Source organism: Ovis canadensis, chromosome 8, assembly GCF_042477335.2.
Source record: "Ovis canadensis isolate MfBH-ARS-UI-01 breed Bighorn chromosome 8, ARS-UI_OviCan_v2, whole genome shotgun sequence".
Taxonomy (NCBI): Eukaryota; Metazoa; Chordata; class Mammalia; order Artiodactyla; family Bovidae; genus Ovis; species Ovis canadensis.
In genome coordinates, this window is record NC_091252.1 from 41544444 (window position 1) to 41562429 (window position 17986).

Consider the following 17986-nt stretch of genomic DNA (forward strand, 5'->3'; position numbering starts at 1 on the left):
TCTGGCAGCTAAACCAGCTCTCACACTGTGAGTCAAGACTTTATTTTATCTTGCTGCTTGCAGGCAAGTGCACAAGCCATGTCCTTTCATGGGTAAAAGGATGCAGTTAATAAGAATATACTTTTATCTCCCACCTGGGGGAAAACTTTTAAAGCGATGTAGTTAAGTTAGAACTTAACTTTTAAAGTAAAATAAAGTTTCTTTTACAGAAACACAATTAAAAGCTTCTCTTAAAGCAATATAGTTGTTAGAACTTTCTATGCAAACATCTAGATATTAAAATGTAACTGCTGATAGAATGGTAACAACTCTAAATGCCTTACAGTAGGAAGGAAATGTAAGTAAATAAAATGCTTTTTATGGGAAAGAATCACTGTTTCCAAATATTGATATCATTTTACTTTGTATATCTTTGAGTTAAAGGTATATGAAGGGGAAAAGGCAGCAAAAGGCACCCATGACAACCACACAGAACTTCTGAAGGCAGCAAAGAGCAAAGGTTCAAACTCTTCCTTTGATCCTGATTTATTATCACGGTGCTTTGACATGTAATGACCTTTTAACCATCTACGATCTTTTTAACTATGTTTTTCAACCAGACAGGTGTTATTTTACACTGCTTTAATTCAGTAAAGTGTTTAGTCCCAGGAGTCAAATATCGGAAATGAAGCATTACCTTTTTAAAGATTCCAGACTCTGTAGGTGAAGCACCAGGCATCTCACAGGTGGTGTGAAAGAACTGGGACTCCCCGCAGTATAGTGTACATTCTTCATACTCTCCAGCCACACGTGCTCCGTCCACTACCTCCAAAGCTCTGTAAAGAGTGGAAACAACAACTTCTCAAGAACACTAAAAACACAAGAGGCTAAAGGCACACTTCCCTCTGTATATTTCCAATCAGTCAAAATAATGAATCATTCTTCAAAACCTACAAAGAATTGTAGATAACTTGGTATTCTCATAGCACATTTATAAATAAACTTTGCTGACTTCCCTATGTGGCTAACAGAATTCTTTTAAATCCTGTGCAGAAAACAAATTGGAGACAGACAGTAAGTAAGTAAATTGTGAGATGGCTAGACAGATTTTTATACGAAAGCAATACAAATTCATTTTATATTTGCTTGGTTGCTCTGCTGTCATTGCTCTTAAGGAAAAAAGAAAAAGCATTTGTATGTTTTTTGAACTCTGGAAATAAAGTGAAAACGGATTCCTCCCAGTTAGGGGAAGAATCTAGGCTATGCCAGGCAAAGGAATCTGTTCTCAGGATTATCATATTTATTAGATTTAAAAGCAATGGAAACCAATAAAGGCAGTGTTTTAGCAGACACTGGTGGTTGCCTAACCTCAAACCATTTCCTTTATCCAAACCCAAAGCCTAACTGTCAAACCTCCAACATACATTTTCTTTGATAACAACTCTGATTTGTTCAGATAGCTATTTTCCATGTGCTTCAGAGGAAGTTGCTTCTTGTCCTGGTAATCAATCATGATTGGTCTAATCCTGGAATCCCCTCACCAGGAACTGACTAAGACATAAGCCCACATCTATCTCTCTAGCTGATACCATCACATTGATTCAGTTCTCCCTGATCCTTAAAGTCTTTGTATTTACTTAAGTAGTCACTCTGACTCTATGACTGACTCTATGAGACCCCATGGACTGTAGCCTACCAGGCTCCTCCGTTCATGCGATTTTCCAGTGTTTGTACTTCACCTTATATCTCAGGCAATTCTGGCCACTAGATGTGAGGGACATCTGTTGAAGGAATCATGAGAAGGTCTTTCTCTTAAAAGACAGTTTACAGAAAGTAATAGTCCTTCCCTGTAGGCCAGTATCATGCCTGTATGTGATGAATGTGACCGCATCTTGGAATCAGGAGTGGCATTAGCTTTGGAGAAGTGATGGAGAAGAAAGCAGGGCAGAAATGTGAGAGCAATTTGCATCTTCAAGTACTTTGTTGAGTAGCTGAATTAACCAATCCTAGACCTGCCTGGAAAATCCCATGGACGGAGGAGCCTGGTAGGCTGAAGTCCATGGGGTTGCTGAGAGTCGGACACGACTGAGAGACTTCACTTTCACTTTCACTTTTATGCATTGGAGAAGGAAATGGCAACCCACTCCAGTGTTCTTGCCTGGAGAATCCCAGGGACAGGGGAGCCTGGTGGGCTGCCGTCTATGGGGTCGCACAGAGTCGGACACGACTGAAGTGACTTAGCAGCAGCAGCAGCAGCAGACCTGCTCTAGCTCTGAAGTTCTTATTACATTGCATATAAATGTCCCATTCTTTAAGTCTTTTTGAGTCGAATGTTCTCTGTTACCTGCAGTTGAGCATCGTAACTGATACAAGGGTTGATGTATTTCTTAAGCATATACTTAAGACTGAGAAGATACTGGACCAGGAGAAGGCGGCTCATGAAGATAACTAAAAATTAAAGTCTTTAATATTTCACAGAAGAAATAAAAGCCTATGAGGAATTTCTATCAATACAATGAACCAAGGATAAAAAGTAGGGCAAAGCACTAACACTTTAAGAGATGAGGAGGCATAAATCAATGAGGTAATATCAACAAGGAAGAAATGTATGGGAATGACTATAAGAAATCCATCTTGTACCTCTTTGTTTTGGAAAACATTATTCTTTGTGTTACAGAAAATGTGAAGGTATTTCAACAGCAACAATTTCTTTTTGTCTTCCTTCCCAATTTTGTTTAAAAGTAATTTTTGTACAGAGTAAATACAACTCAATCAATATTGAAGCGAACTGAAATAAAAAGTAATTTCTTTAGCCCAGTTATATTTCTCTCTGCATAAGTAACCACTCTGAACAGTTTCCTTCCTGCGATGCTCATGCCATATATAAGGACTTAAAAATTTCTACCCTCTGAAAGTAAGTGTTGAAGTTCACCTTAGAGGAAAATCTCTCCTTAGGAATTATAGATGGCATTTATAGAAAAATAGGGATAGAAAAATACACCTAGCTTCAAAGAATTATATAACATTTGAAAAGTATCTTATGATTGAGAAGGTGTTAAAGACTTACCACAGATGTATGTTTGTATCACGATTTATGTTTATTAACTGGACATTGACCCTAAATCACAGCCTTGTGCTGCTTCTGCTCACAAATAAGCCAAGAAGAGCAGCAAGCAAGTGAAGACCACTAGGATTGTAGCAAAGAAAATCAAATATAACGCCATACTGGATCTGTTTCTTTAACTTTTGTGTTCTGTTGTCTTTGTTCTCAGCTGTGTCTGACTCTTCGTGACACTGTGGACTGTAGCCTGCCACATTCCTCTGTCCATGGGATTTTCCATGCAAGAATACTAGAATGGGTTGCCATTTCCTTCTCTATTGTTTTTGCTACAGTTAATCACTAAAAGGAGATTGCCTATAGCTTCAAGTATATGCGATGGCCCATATCTTGGAATCCTGCCCCCTAAGCCTGACCTGTACCCTCATTTAGCTCACAGGAAACATCCTCACCAAGGCCCACCTATAAATGACTGCCAGAATAAAGCAATTAACACATCTCTTCCAGAGTCTGGTTGGAACCAGGAAATATTTGCGACAATTATTACCTTTTTAAACTCTACCTCCTCATCCCCCACTATTTGTTTTATAAAAGAAGCTAGCATCCAAACCCAGGCAAGATGGCTCTCTGGGACACAGAGAGCTTCTCTGCCTGCTGGCTTTCCAAATAAAGTCGCTATTTCTGCCCCAACAACTGGTGTCTCAATTTATTGGCCTGTTTGTTGTGCAAGGAGTAGTATGAGCTTGGACTTGGTAACAAGACTTGAAAATGGATTCCAACCACTGAAGTTTTATGAATTGTAAAAGTAAAAAGAAAAGTATAGAAAGTCTACCCCTTTTAAGATTTTTTCTTTTTGAAGAGAAAAATATGTGCCCATTGAATGAATCTAGAGATGAAGTGATAAACTTGAACTACATATGCTTCCTAAGCTGTGTATTGTTGAAGGTGGGCAGAGATCCAAAATGGAGTTCTCTCTTCCTGCTAGATACTTTTGTATCGTGTGATTAAAAGCTAGCAAGGGTGCTCTTTTTATGTATTTTTCTTGTGATCCAACCCCTGCCTATAGTATAGGATTCTTTTGCCTGCAAGTAATAGCAATTCCAACTCACAGAAGCCTGCTGCTGCTGCTAAATCGCTTCAGTCGTGTCCGACTCTGTGAGGCCCCACACACGGCAGCCCACTAGGCTCCTCTGTCCCTGGGATTCTCCAGGCAAGAACACTGGAGTGGGTTGCCTTTTCCTTCTCCAATGCATGAAAGTAAAAAGTGAAAGTGAAGTCGCTCAGTCGTGCCCGACTCTTAGTAACCCCATGGACTGCAGCCTACTAGGCTCCTCCATCCATGGGATTTTCCAGGCAAGAGTACTGGAGTTGGATGCCATTGCCTTCTCCCACAGAAGCCTAATCAAAGACAAATATAAATCACTGAATATAAAGCGAGAGAGGTGGACTGAGTTCATTTAGTCAGTTTATTCCATTGCTGCTGAACTGAGTGGTTGCTATAGTTCTGGTCATCATGTATAGATACATGATAATTCCAGGTGATGAAAAGACTATCTCTTCCTGCATCTCTCTCTCAGAAGTAAGGAAGTCTTCTCTAGAAACCACCTAGCAGACTTCTCTGCATATCTCATGTCTACAGCAAAACCACTGGGGGACCTACCCCCAGAGGCTGGGGCCAGAGGGACATCACGGTGCACAGGGTGGGCACCAGAACAAGCTGGGCTCTGTTAGGAAAGGGGCAGGGGAGTGGATACAGATGTGTGTGTGTGTCACTCCACCTCCCTGTCTAATTACATGTCCCCCACACTTGGTACACTGTTGTTAGATAAAGAGTTGAGATATATTCACGGTTGGATTTGAATTACCAAAGCAGAAACATTCATGATTCTGGCCTCACTGCATGTTAAACCCAGGCAGTTTGCTTGCTCTCCTGGCTTGGGGATAAACAAACAAGACTTAGCCTGCTCTCCAAGGGTCAATCTATATGCCTGGGGTCATGATCTCAGAAGGCAGATTTAGCTTCTCCGTGGCCTGAGGAAAGGGATGACCCTCATACGTAGTCCAGGCAAGGTCCTTGCTTCACTCATAATTCCCAAGCCATTAACTGCAGAGAGTTGTGCTACAGCAAGTAACTTCTGACCTCCCTTGGAGGTGAGGGGGATGAGGTGTTGGCTGAATTTCTTTTCCTCTAAACCAAGATCCAAGCATGGCTGCTGACCACATGGTAACAGGCATCATTAATTTGAAGTTGGCTCCAGGACTCAGTTGGGAGGTAAAGAAAGGCCACAGGGTGTGTGGGTTCAGAGGGTTTTGCAAGCTGAGTTCCGTTTTAGGAGCTTCTCGCCCCAGACACATTTTCTAGTTCCTCTCTAGTGTCAGGCACAGAATTTCTACTCCCAGCAAACATATTACACAAGTTTGTCTCCTGAAATGCAACCTTCACAAAACATTACACAGACATAAAATACCTAGAATCGTGCTGAAGGGGGCCCTGGGCCCTACAGTAATTTAAGTAATATCTAGCTCTCATTGTTTCAGCAACCATTTTTATATCTCCTTTCATGTATCATACAAAGTAAAGGTTAGGAAACCCACTCCAAACCCTCAGGACATTAAGATATAGTAGACATAGGAGCTCATCATGTGGACAAAATATTTCAATCGTGAATAACAGTTACAGACAAAGCTAGACATAAAGAAATCCCCCTTGTTGTTGTTGTTCAGTCGTTAAGTCGTGTCCGACTCTTTGTCACCCCATGAACTGCAGCATGCCAGGCTTCCTGGTCCTTCACTATCTCTGGGAGTTTGCTCAAACTCATGTCCATTGACTCAGTGATGCCCTCCAACCATCTCATCCTCTGTTGCCCCTTTCTTCTCTTGCCCTCAAACTTTCCCAGCATCAGGGTCTTTTCAAATGAGTTGGCTCAAGTTTCCCTAGCTTAAAAGGCGATCTTAACAAGTGTTTGCAACCAGAAAGACCAATTGAAAAGTTCATTTTTCTTTTTCAAAGGATATATTTTCAGTTTAACTCCTGATGAGTAGGCTGCAGGTGGTTGTAAGAAAGGCTAAGTATGGCCCCCTGGGAGAAATCTAAGATTTATAAATGGAAATAGAGCTTCCTTTCTGAATAATCACTACTGGTCTGTTATTAAGCACATTATTTCTGGGGTTAAAAAACAAAATAAAATCCCCCTCCCCACCCCAAATTGCCATACTAGTCTGGAGTTTTATCAGTGGAAAATCTAACTGGCTAGTTTACAGTCTTTCTTTCTCTTAGTACAGGTATTATCCTGCCAGAGTGAAGGGAGTTTCGGTGTTAAGTACTTTATTTTACTCAGACTCATAAGTGGAATACTGGCCCACTTATTGCATTATTTTCTGTTCCTTTTTTTATCTGGTTTGCTTTCAAAGCCATATTTCCTTTCTTGGAGTTTTTTCCTTAATATATATATTTTATTGGAGTATAGTTGACTTACAATATTTCAGGTGCACAGCAAGGTGATTCAGTTACACATACACTATTTTTAAAATTATTTCCATTACAGGTTATTACAAAATACTGAATATAGTTCCCTGTGCTATACAGTAAACCTTTGTTGCTTATTGCATATCTAGTTTTTAAATTAGAAATCTAGCATTCTATTCACATCAAGTCAAACAAGTGGAATCAAATGTCATAAATTTTTTATGACATTTTTTCAAATGTCAAAAATTCATAAGTTTTCTAAAACATATATTATACATATTATTTGTATATATGAATCACAAAAGCTTTTCTACTATGCTTTTCCTTGGAGATTAAGTTGGTATAAAATTAATAATAATACAATGGTTGGCCCTTTCCTAAATTAAAAGTTATTTATGGTTATTTCCAGGCAAATACAAGCTTTGTGAGGCTTGAGGAGAATATAATTTTGGGGCCCTCTTGAAAAAGAAAACAAAGTATCCTACTTTTTCAAAATATATAGCACTAGGGTCCCATGCGCTGAAGTTGCCCATGAAACTTTAGCTTTTGTTTCCTATAAATCCACCTCAGGTTTTTCCTGATCAGGTCGGCTTCATCAAGCTGCTCCTTGAGCATTTTAACATATGTAGCCCAATATAAAGCAAATTATGAGTTTCTCTATCTAATAATTCTTGGTTCAGAGATAATGTACATGTAAAACAAATGAGGCACAAAAGATTTCTAGGGCATGAATGTGAGAATTGGACCATAAAGAAAGCTGAGCAATGAAGAATTGATACTTTAGAACTATCGTCCTGGAGAAGACTTTTGAGAGTTCCTTGGACAGCAAGGAAATCAAACCAGTGAATCTTAAAAGAATCAACCCTGAAGACCAGACTCTGGAAGGACTGATGCTAAAGCTGAAGCTTCAGTTCTTTGAAAAAGACCCTGCTGCTAGGAAAGATTGAGGGCAGGAGGAAAAAGGAGTGACAGAGGATGAGATCACCTCTGTGATGTTGGATGGCATCACCGACTCAATGGACATGAGTTTGAGCAAACTTTGGGAGATGGGGAGGGACAGGGAGGCCTGCGGTGCTGCAGTCCATGGGGTTGCAGAGCTGGACAGGCCTTAGCGACTCAACAACTAGGGTATAAATTGATGCTCTACTGCCATCCAGTGGCTACTTAAAGAATTCTTGGTGTGTTCTAATAAGCCTCAGAGCTGTAACTTGAACAAAAAAAAGGTGCGGCCAAGAGAGCTGAAAACACCAGATATTAGAGCCACTCCTCTGAATTAAGACTGTGGTTATAAGGCTACATAAGTTTGCTGGCCAGAAAGGAAGGGAGGAAACTTTTAATTTATTAACAAGCAGCACTAAATAGAATGTGTAGTAGTATTAATATTTCATTGATGCAATTGCTAAATGGTAGGGAGCTAACATATATGGAGCAATCCTGCTAATTAATATGAGGCCCTGTATCAGATTATGGACATACCGTCAGATAATTCTAGGCCTGGAAAGGCCCCTAGTGATTACCTGGTGCAGTCCCTCATTGCACATTTGAGGAGACATTGGCTCTGAGAAACCACGAGGCTGGCAGGGCTCTGGGCCTGCTGCTTACCCATGTGCGTGGAACTAATGCTAGGCTTCTCTGCCAAGGCTCACCAAGAGTCAGCTAATGTCAGTGTGACAATAGAACCACACCAATCTATCCCACTGCCGGAAAACAAACAAAAAACTAATATATTTCTCTTGGAAAACCAAGGATTTTGGATTTATAGAATGGGTTTTCCCTTCAAAAGCAATGTTGTATTCAAGTTTGTATTTTTCTCATGTAAATGAGACATGAAATATAGCAATGTATAAACAGATTTCAGTCATACCAGCCTAGCCATTACCCATGTGATCTTGGCTCGTTCCTTAACTTCTTGCAGCCTCAGTTTCCTCATTTGCAAAACAGGGATTATAATCAGATTGTCATGAGAATTAACTTAGGTAACACAAAACACTTAGTCTAGTACTGCTCCATAACAGGTGCTCAATAAGTATCAGCTATTTTGATAAGGGTAGAGAACCTAACTCCCAGTTTAGAGACTGATTTCAAATTCTCTGCAGACGAGTTTCATGGTCACAAATCCTCAGTTGGATGGATAAATTATAAACTCTCTATGCTCATCCACGTTTTGAAAATCCAAAACACCCTGATAGTTTAAGACATATAAAAAATACTACATCATTAATCCAAGTATTTTGTGTCAGCAAATGGTAATAGCTTTTAATGCAGAAGCGCTGCCATCTAGTGGTTACACAAGTTTCAATTTTATCATCTTTTTTAGTCGTGTTTTTGTAAAAACTTTCTGGGGGTGTCCCTGGTGACTCAGTGGTAAAGAATCTGCCTGACAATGCTGCAGACCCGGGAGGCACAGGTTCAATCTCTGGTCGGGAAGAACCCCTGGAGAAGAAAATGGCAACCCACTCTAGTATTCTTGCCTGGGAAATCCCATGGGCAGAGGAGCCTAGTGGGCCACAGTCCATGAGGTCGCAAAGAGTTGAATGTAACATAGCAACGAAACAACAACATCAACAAAACTCCCTGGTCTGGCTCGTCTCTATTGTTTCTAACTTTCCGGGCCCCTTGATTTTTTTATTTTTAAAGCAAGATAGATATTTATTGTAATGCACTGCCAAGTAAACTAGCAGATGCCACAAACAAATAATAAAACATTTTTCTATAGCTCATTATTTCCATAAAACAAACCATTTTTCAGTTATCATTTCTGAAACAGAATATAAACCCAACTATAAATAACCAAGGGAAAAAAAAAAAACCAGTGGCCATAAAACCGCAGTGCAGTGTGTATCACTAAACCAGATGTTTTAAATGGCAGCTAGAAAGCTGGGAGCTATCTCCCAATGTGCCATGTAGGAGAGTTCCCCTCATATTTGTCCAAGTTCCCCTCCTATCTGACCACTGGGAATGCAGATCACTTTCTCTCCAACAGAGCCTGGGGACTTTTGCCCTTATAATTCCATGTTGTGAAATCTAGGCTTTGGGTGCTGCAGAGTTAGTGAAATTTAACCAAGCTGTCTCAGGACCAATAAATAATATGTCAATTTTTGTCATTTGTGATCACTTCCCAAGACTAATAAACTGTGAAGCACCCCCCTCCCTCACTCCTGCCCCTGGAACCAGGATGAGCTCAGTCAAGTTTGGCTTTATTAGTATTTGTTCCAGAGGAAAGAAGAGTCTCAATCTGAGCAAGAACAGAGGACCAGGGACCCAAACCACCCAGGAATCACTGCCCTAAGCCCTGAGGAACTGAGGACCTTGGTCTGGGTCTCAAGGAAGGGCTTAGGTTTATCACAAATCTTGTGTTTCATTAATGACTGCACATGATCTCTCTTAGAGTCACTGAGGGCTTCCCTGGTAGCTCAGCTGGTATAGAACCTGCCTGCAATGTGGGAGACCTGGGTTCAATCCCTGGGTTGGGAAGATCTCCTGGAGAAGGGAACGGCTACCTATTCCAGTATTCTGGCCTGGAGAATTCCATGGACTATATAGTGTCCCAAAGAGTCGGACATGACTGAGCAACTTTCACTTTCACTCAGAGGTGCTAAAAATCCTGGCCTTTTCCCCCACATCTCTTTATAATATTCAAATTGAACAAGGTTGGTTTTTAGTTGTAAAAATAGAAAAAAGTTTCTTGGTTGCTGGCATTTTTCTTCTAAGGCTGTCAAATTCCTATAATCTAATGGCAGAGAAAATGTAGGTCTTCTTTTGATGGCACGTATAATCCCCAAAGAAAGACTCATGCCTTTGCTAAGGTCATAAATAACAAATACCTAATGCAAGAGAATTTTAAATTGCTATCTTTTGCAACACAAAACAAAACTAATGGTGATTATATAACCATGGAGCAGGCAAGGAGCAGGAAACTTGGCAGAATATGGTTCTGTGTACAAGGGCAGAAAACCAAGCCCCAAGCCACCAGGGACAGCTCTTGGGAGTCAACCCTGAGTTCTGCTCCCATCATTCAACCTCCAGTCACTGGTGAGGGGCGCTTTGTCATCACACCTGAGCTTGCTTTGAGAGACACAAAAGATGCAGCCACATGGGCCGCTTTGTCAGGCAAACTGCAGAAAAACTGAGAAGGGTGTAAGCTACCATCTTATTTAATACTCTCCCTATAGTGACTGAAAGTTTCTTTCTTAAATGTTAAAAAAAAAAAAAAACCTTTTCTTTTCCTCACCAGTTGTCTTTCAGACAATGTGGACTGTATACCTGATCATGAATAAATGTAATTATATAGAATTATATAGAACTTTATGAATATGCAATCTGTAAAGTAATTATCTCTCTGGCTTATGACACTACTATTCCTTTAGTTTTGTTTTAATCCTCCTTTATTTACGTTGTTAACTGAAGATAAACTACTATAAGCCTTGGAGGAAGAAGTGATGGGGCAGCAGTTATAAATACATGGAACATACTTTCACCTCACCAGTATGAGGTCCATCTATCCCTGTCTATTCTAACTACCACCATCTACTTCCTAACTTCATTACCTCTTCAATTTAGAGAGTTTTCCAGCTATTTGCTATCGGGTCTCTCCTGCATCCTCCAACCCATTCCAACGTTACAAATAGATTGATCTTCATGGTGTACATTTGTGTTTGAAAACCATTAGATGGTTCAACACTGTACAGAAGAGTTTTAACTCCACAGTTTAGTATTCAAGCCCTTCCATCTTTTGGACCCAGTTCACCTTTTCAAACATAGCTTCCCTACACACCTCATGTTATAGGCAATTTTACTACATTTTAGCTTTACCATAATCATGACGACTCTCTCGCCTCAGACAGTAAGTCCTTTTGGGGTCCATGTGGCTAACTCCCTCTGTTTCTGTCACATCAACAACATCTGTCACATTACAGACATTTAGCAAGGGCTTCCTGGGTGAAAGAATACAAAGCCCCATTTTGCAAAGAGGGGTTGACTCATAACTACAACAGCTGCTTGCAGAGACTATTGCTATTTATGACTGTTTCAAATAATGTCAATGTAAAGCTTTGGTTCAAAAGCTCCTCTTCCTTCTTAGGCTGGTCTAGCATGTCTACTATTATTTTCCACAAGTCTGTGGTGATGTCACACACCTTTATAGCATCAGGTCAACTTTATAGCATCTTTACTATGCATCATCTGCTTCCTTTGCTCACCTTTGCCCCACTTAGCTCACTAGTCCAAAAGGACTGTGGTGCCAGCCACAATTCGTAAGAGTTTATGAAACTCTGGAGTCCCTAAAGAACCTGGCTCTGAACTTCTCTGCCTTAGTTAGTTCTTTCAGGCACTCAGAGAATTATCTTTGTCAACCTAGAGCTTTTATAATAATTGCGTTGCTGTAAACATTATTACTTTGTAGCATTTTTAGAAGCAGTAAAGTTTCCAGAGAAGTTGTGTAATTTGTTCCTTGCACCAAAAATGTTTAGCATTTGCTGTACTTCCTGAACTCACAAATAATAATTTTTCTTACAAATCAGATATTCTCAAAATTCTCACACCTGTAATTCAGAGATGTAAAGGCTCTAATCAATATGTTCTTGCTATATGATGATCCATAAGCCTCATAAAACTAGAAGTGAGAATCTAGTCTTTAAATGTTACTTGTAAGACAGTAAAACATTCCAACACACAATCCGGTGCCTGTAGTAAACCGCCTTTGGTGATAATGTGAAACAAAAAAAAATATTTTAAAATATGAGGATGAGTCTCTATATATCTCTTTTACTTTTTCAAGATAATTCTTATGGAGGTTAGCTTCTACATTTAATTTTCATAACTGTCAATTTCATCATGTTCGACTTATTGGACTTCCAAATGCCTGGCAGTTGTTTGATGATGAATGTAACACGGATAATAATTTTTTCATAATTGTCTGAATTACATCTTTGGCTTCCTCCATGTTCATCACCTGCATCAGGTGGGTAAATGCCACAAGGGCCTCCTAGACATAGCCTTTGGCAGTGACTAGAAATGTCATCATTTACTTAATGAATGAGTTCAATTACTGTCCTCAACTTGTGATAATGTTACAAAAGAAAACTCTAATTAGAAATCATCCCTAACAAGAAGTAATAATGCAAAACACATAACCAACACATCAGGAATACCGATGTGCTAACTGAAGAGGATGGGAGGCTGGATCTCAGAATAGACTAATACTGGTCATCTCAGCTCTCATGAATGAACATCTCTCACGTAGAGGAGGCAAGAACAGACGGTCACTGGGTCCCTGCTCTGCATTTAGCTTAATAACTTGTTCTTCAGAGGTCCCAGCAACAATCTCCATATTTCCCCCCTGAGGAGTTCTCCAATATGACCCTAAGCCCCTCTCCTTTCCCCAGACTCAGCCTTCCAGTCATGGTCAGGGAAATCCACATTTCCCTTAGGTACACCTTGCTTCACTGTTTGTATGTCTTTGCTTGGGCTGCCTATTAATCCTTTTCCCTTCCCTCTTTGTAATCTCTGGTGATCAATTTCTATTAAACCTAATTACGGAAGTCATTTACTCCAGAATGTCGCCGATTGTAATGAAACTTGTGTTTCCTCATCTCTTAGCTATTCAGTTTATACTAAAGTAAATCCTCATTTACCAAAGGGTTGTGTTACAAAGTTTTTTTTTAACAATAAAAATGATTTATTCTGTAATACTACATTGTAAGTGGTGCTTTGATTACCAAATAAACCCTAAAAGTCAATTTCATGTAGCTGAGATAGTGTGTTTGTTGTTCAGTCATGTCCAACTCTTTGTGACCCCATGGACTGTAGCCAGTCAGGCTTCTCCATCCGTGGAATTCCCCAAACAAGAATACTGGTGTGGGTTGCCTTTCCCTTCTCCAGGAGATCTGCACTGCAGAAAGATTCATCACCATCTGAGCCACCAGGGAAGCAAGTATGCCATAGCAAAAAAGAAAGGAAAAAAGAATGCCATTATGAATCACAATTGTTTCAGTATTGGTTGAAAAAAAAAAAGGAACAAGAAAGCAATAAGACAATCTGAGGAATAGTCTTTCTTTTCTTTGAGTACAGATTATTCTCTTTTTGGGATAAGGATCACTGAGAAAAAGCAGATTCAACTGAAAAGAGATAATGGTTGGATTTTTTCAGAGATTATAAAGTGACTTTACAGGGCTTTTGTTATCACCAGATCTAGATTATTATTATTTTACATAAAAACTCATGGTTTTTTTTCTTTCCCTTTCCTTCACACAAGTCTATCACTAGCTTTATTCCTGGGTTTTATAACCACCAACTGCATGATCATGATTTGTAGTGGAAAAAAGGAGACACAAAGAATGGAAAGAAAAAAAGAAAGAGGAGTGGAGAACAGGGAGAGACCTTCCTTGGCCAAAGCTAGCAAGAAAGAGGAATATGGTGAGGCGATGCTTAGGAGGAAAGAAAATCCTCATGTGTGGAAATAAAAGGGCTGAGAAGAGACAGCAGAGGGCAGAAGAAAAGAGGGACACAGTCTGTGCACAGATCTCTGAGGGAAGACACATGGGCCCCACATCCCCTGGGATTAAGCACTGAGGTACGATGCTCCAGACAGGCTTCTGTGCACAACAGCTTTAACACACAAAGGACTAAAGGACATAGAAAATCCAGGTGAGTGACAGTAAATGGTTTTGAACTTTCAGGTTGGACATTATGAAGTATCAAGTCTTCCTGGTGGCTCAGATGGTAAAGAATGCAGGAGACCCAGGTTTCATCCCTGGATTAGGAAGATTCCCTGGAGAAGTGAATGGCTACCCACGCTAGTATTCTTGCCTGGGAAATCCCATGGAATATAAGCCTGCCAGGCCCCTGGGGTGGCAAAGAGTTGGACACAACTGAGGGACTAACACTGCGAAGTAGCATTTGTGTGAGTCAAAACAAGTCAGATACGCCAACTTCATATGGTTCAACCTAGTATTATTTGTTAAGTGTTCAATTAGGTTTTCTGGGAACACATGTCATTTCTCAATTCCATTATAAGCTTTTGGAGAGTTAAAAAGTACTTTCTTCTACCCTATAACCTGAACTCAATGGGTATAAAATAAATGTCTTTTTTTAAAAGTCAGGGATAATATAAAACAAGTTTTTTCTTGTGGCACTGACTAAGAACCCAGGTTTCCAGCACTGAGAGAAAGTTGAGTCATTAAACCACAAAGCATTCTGTCCCAAGAAAATATTTATTTTGTCTAATAGGGTTTTAAATTAGGGAGTGTTATCTCATCAAGTATAATGAGGACTTGTGAGTCAACAAGCTCTGTGTATACAGGAGAGCTTTACTTCTGCACTCAGGATGAAGGGAGAAACTGTCTCACTGTTTGGCTGTGAAATCAGGGACAGAATAACAGAAAAGAAGAACTACCTTCATTTTCTTCACTTAAAAACATTTTCCTACTGCTTCTAAGCAGTAATAAAAAATGTTTTAAAAAATATTGCCAATCTTTCAAAAAGGAAATAAACTTGTTTTTCATAAATCAGGTAATAGTGGGTCTTAAAATGCTTCCCAAAAATGACTAAGTTATAAAAACAAACAGTAGATATTAAATTTTATTAAAATTTTTCATTTGGCATATTGTTTTAAATGGATGAAAAGGGCTATTGGCATTTCATCAGCTTTAGAAATTCTTTTCACTAAAAGAATCAAAATAACTTTCTTAGCAAAATTAATTTCCCTTTAAATTAACAGAATCTTAAGGTTCCCCCATTTAGGAAATGGTCAAAGTATTTTTCTCCTCTTACCAAATTTAGTAGTTACAACTCAAATCACTAGACCTCAAGTATGAGAAAATCATTGATCATTTTCAAATTTTTGAAAACAGAAAAGATTTGACATGAATCTTAATCATTCTAAAGGATTACTCATTTTTCTTTCACTTCTCCATCAAACAGTTTATATATGTCACTAATAGAAAAGGAAGATACTGATTAACCTAACTAAATGCTTGGATTCCCCAATTAAAATGCAAGCGAGTTACTGAGAAAGCGAAACACACATGGGTTTACTATTCATCTGGCTATAGGACCTGCCAAGCACAAAGGAGTGGAATCTGATACTGTCCTTTTCCCTCCCTCTCAGTTCTCCCTGCATTTTCTCCCTTTGCCTCCTTACTACAGATCCTAGGGTTTTCCTATGTTTCCACATCAACTGTTAAAAAGAAAAGTGATCTAGTAAAACTAATATGAAAGGACTATTTGCTCACTATGTGTACTGGGATGAATAGTGTCCCTCCAAATTCATGTTCACCTAGAACCTCAAAACATGACCTTATTTGACACAGGGTCTTTCCAGATGCAATTAGTTAAATCAAGATGAGATCATACTATATTCAGGTGGACCTTTATAAAAGGAGGGAAATCTGGATACACAAATACAGACACACACAAGTCCAGAGGGAAGAAGGCAATGTGATGCTGGAGGCAGAGATGGAGAGATGCCGCTGCTAGCCAAGGACACTAGGAATTTCCAGCAATGACCAGAAGCCAGGAGGTAAGGAAGGATCTTCTTTGGAGCACTCAAGGGAGGATGGCCCTACCGACACCTTGTTTTCAGACTTCTAGCCTCCAGAACTGTGACAGAATACATTTCTGTTGTTTTAAAGCCAGCAATATGTGATAATTGGTAATATGTGATGGCTGCTAAAACACTGTGCCACTCCACTGTGCTGAATGTATATTTTTAAGATGATTTCTGGATGAAGGCAATGCTTAATGCAAAGTGGTGAAATAAAAGGTGCTTCTGGCAAGATAATAATTCAGAGGAGAAGACATTTATAGGGAACTGGGCCATTGGAGTTCCTTTTAAATAAAGCTTGGCATGCAGCCTCCTCTGTGGAGATGTGAGCCTGGGCTAGTCTGAGTGGAGCATTTTTACTAAGCCTTAGGAAGAGAGGAAAGAGAAATGAAAAGGACACATACACTTTGCCTTCCAGGGCATTCGAAAGACACCAAAAGTCCCGAGATGAAACAGGTTGCCTCGAGTGACCAGGAGCCCTGAAATAAAATCAAGAACAATAGGTATACCAAGAGAGAATCTCTAGTAAATACCACTGTATATCTGTATACCACCAGCTCCTTTAAATCCTAGCAAAGTTACAACATTTAGCAAAGTTTGTGGCAGGTGAAAGAACTAAATGTAAAAACATCAAATCACAAAGATTAGAAGGCCATTATATGGCATGTTAGAAGATAACACAGGATGGAAAACAATTTCCTAAGATTAAATGAAATGGAAGAAATAAAATAGAAAAATATTGGAATTTCACTGTGCCAACATTTTAAATTTTCCCATTTTTTTTAAAGTGAAAGATAATAATAAGCCAAGAAAATATTTGCAACACAAACATCCAACAATTGGTTAAGAGTCATAGTAGACAAAGAAATCATACAAAATTATATAAAACTGTATTATATTAACAAACCTGGTAAAATGGGCAAGGGAAATAAATAACTTACATAGGAAAAAATTGTTAAGGTATTTCCCCAAATTCACTAGTAATAAAAAATAGATACAATTTTAAAATTAAAAGTGAAAGGGTTACTCACTCAGTCATGTCTGACTCTTTGCAACCCCATGGACTGTAGTCCACCAGGCTCCTCCATTTATGGAATTTTCCAGACAAGAATACTGGAGTGGATAGCCACTCTCTTCTCAGGGGATCTTCCTAACCCAGGGATCGAATCTGGGTCTCCTGCATTGCAGGCAGACTCTTTACCATCTGAGCCACCAGGAGACCCACATACTACTAGGGGGCATATTAACTGCCACATCCATTTAATAAGGAATTTATTAGTATTTATCAAGAGACTTTAAAATGATAGTATACCTGTACTCTGTGATTCTACTTCTAGGAAAGATTTATAAGGAAATAATCAAAGAAGTACTCAATTTTTTTTTTTTAACCAAGATGTTATGGCAGTGTTATTTATAATAAAATTTGCAAACAACTCAACCACTTTGGGTAATGATTAAATAAGTTATGGAACATCCATATTATAGAAAGCCATTTATTCTTTAAGGCATGGAGTAAAGCTTGTAACTTTATGGTAGTTGAAAAGTAGAATAAATCTGTGTTAAATATCCAAGAACACATGGAAACAGCATACACTAAATCTTTAGTGCTCTGGCTACCTGGAGAATAATTTATGTTCTTACTGTATTTTTCATGTTGTCATACACTCTCTTATCATGAGAAAATATTTAATTTAAAAAGTTTTAAAACTCCTAATAGCCTCATCAGGGAAGTTCAAGTAACAATTTTGAGTGGCAGTAACAGAAGGTAAAACCCAAATGATGAGACAGACCTTTTAACATAATCTAATAAAATATTAATGTGCAGATTTTACCTGCCAGTCTCAATTTCTTTTTCCCAGTTTCCTTGGCCAATAATTCCTAACCTAAATTTTGGAATACCCCGAGTGACTGTCAATTATCTCAAGAGAGTCACATTTTTTTT

General features: G+C 39.0%; 1 protein-coding gene across 1 annotated transcript in view; it reads right to left on the reverse strand.

Annotated features, from left to right (window-relative positions):
• CRYBG1 (crystallin beta-gamma domain containing 1) overlaps positions 1 to 17986 on the reverse strand; it is a 226359-nt gene that overhangs the window by 129227 nt on the left and 79146 nt on the right. Inside the window, exon 2 of the mRNA XM_069598234.1 lies at positions 677 to 815. Within this exon, the coding sequence (XP_069454335.1) occupies positions 677 to 815 (139 nt within the window). The remainder of the gene's footprint in view (positions 1 to 676; positions 816 to 17986) is intronic.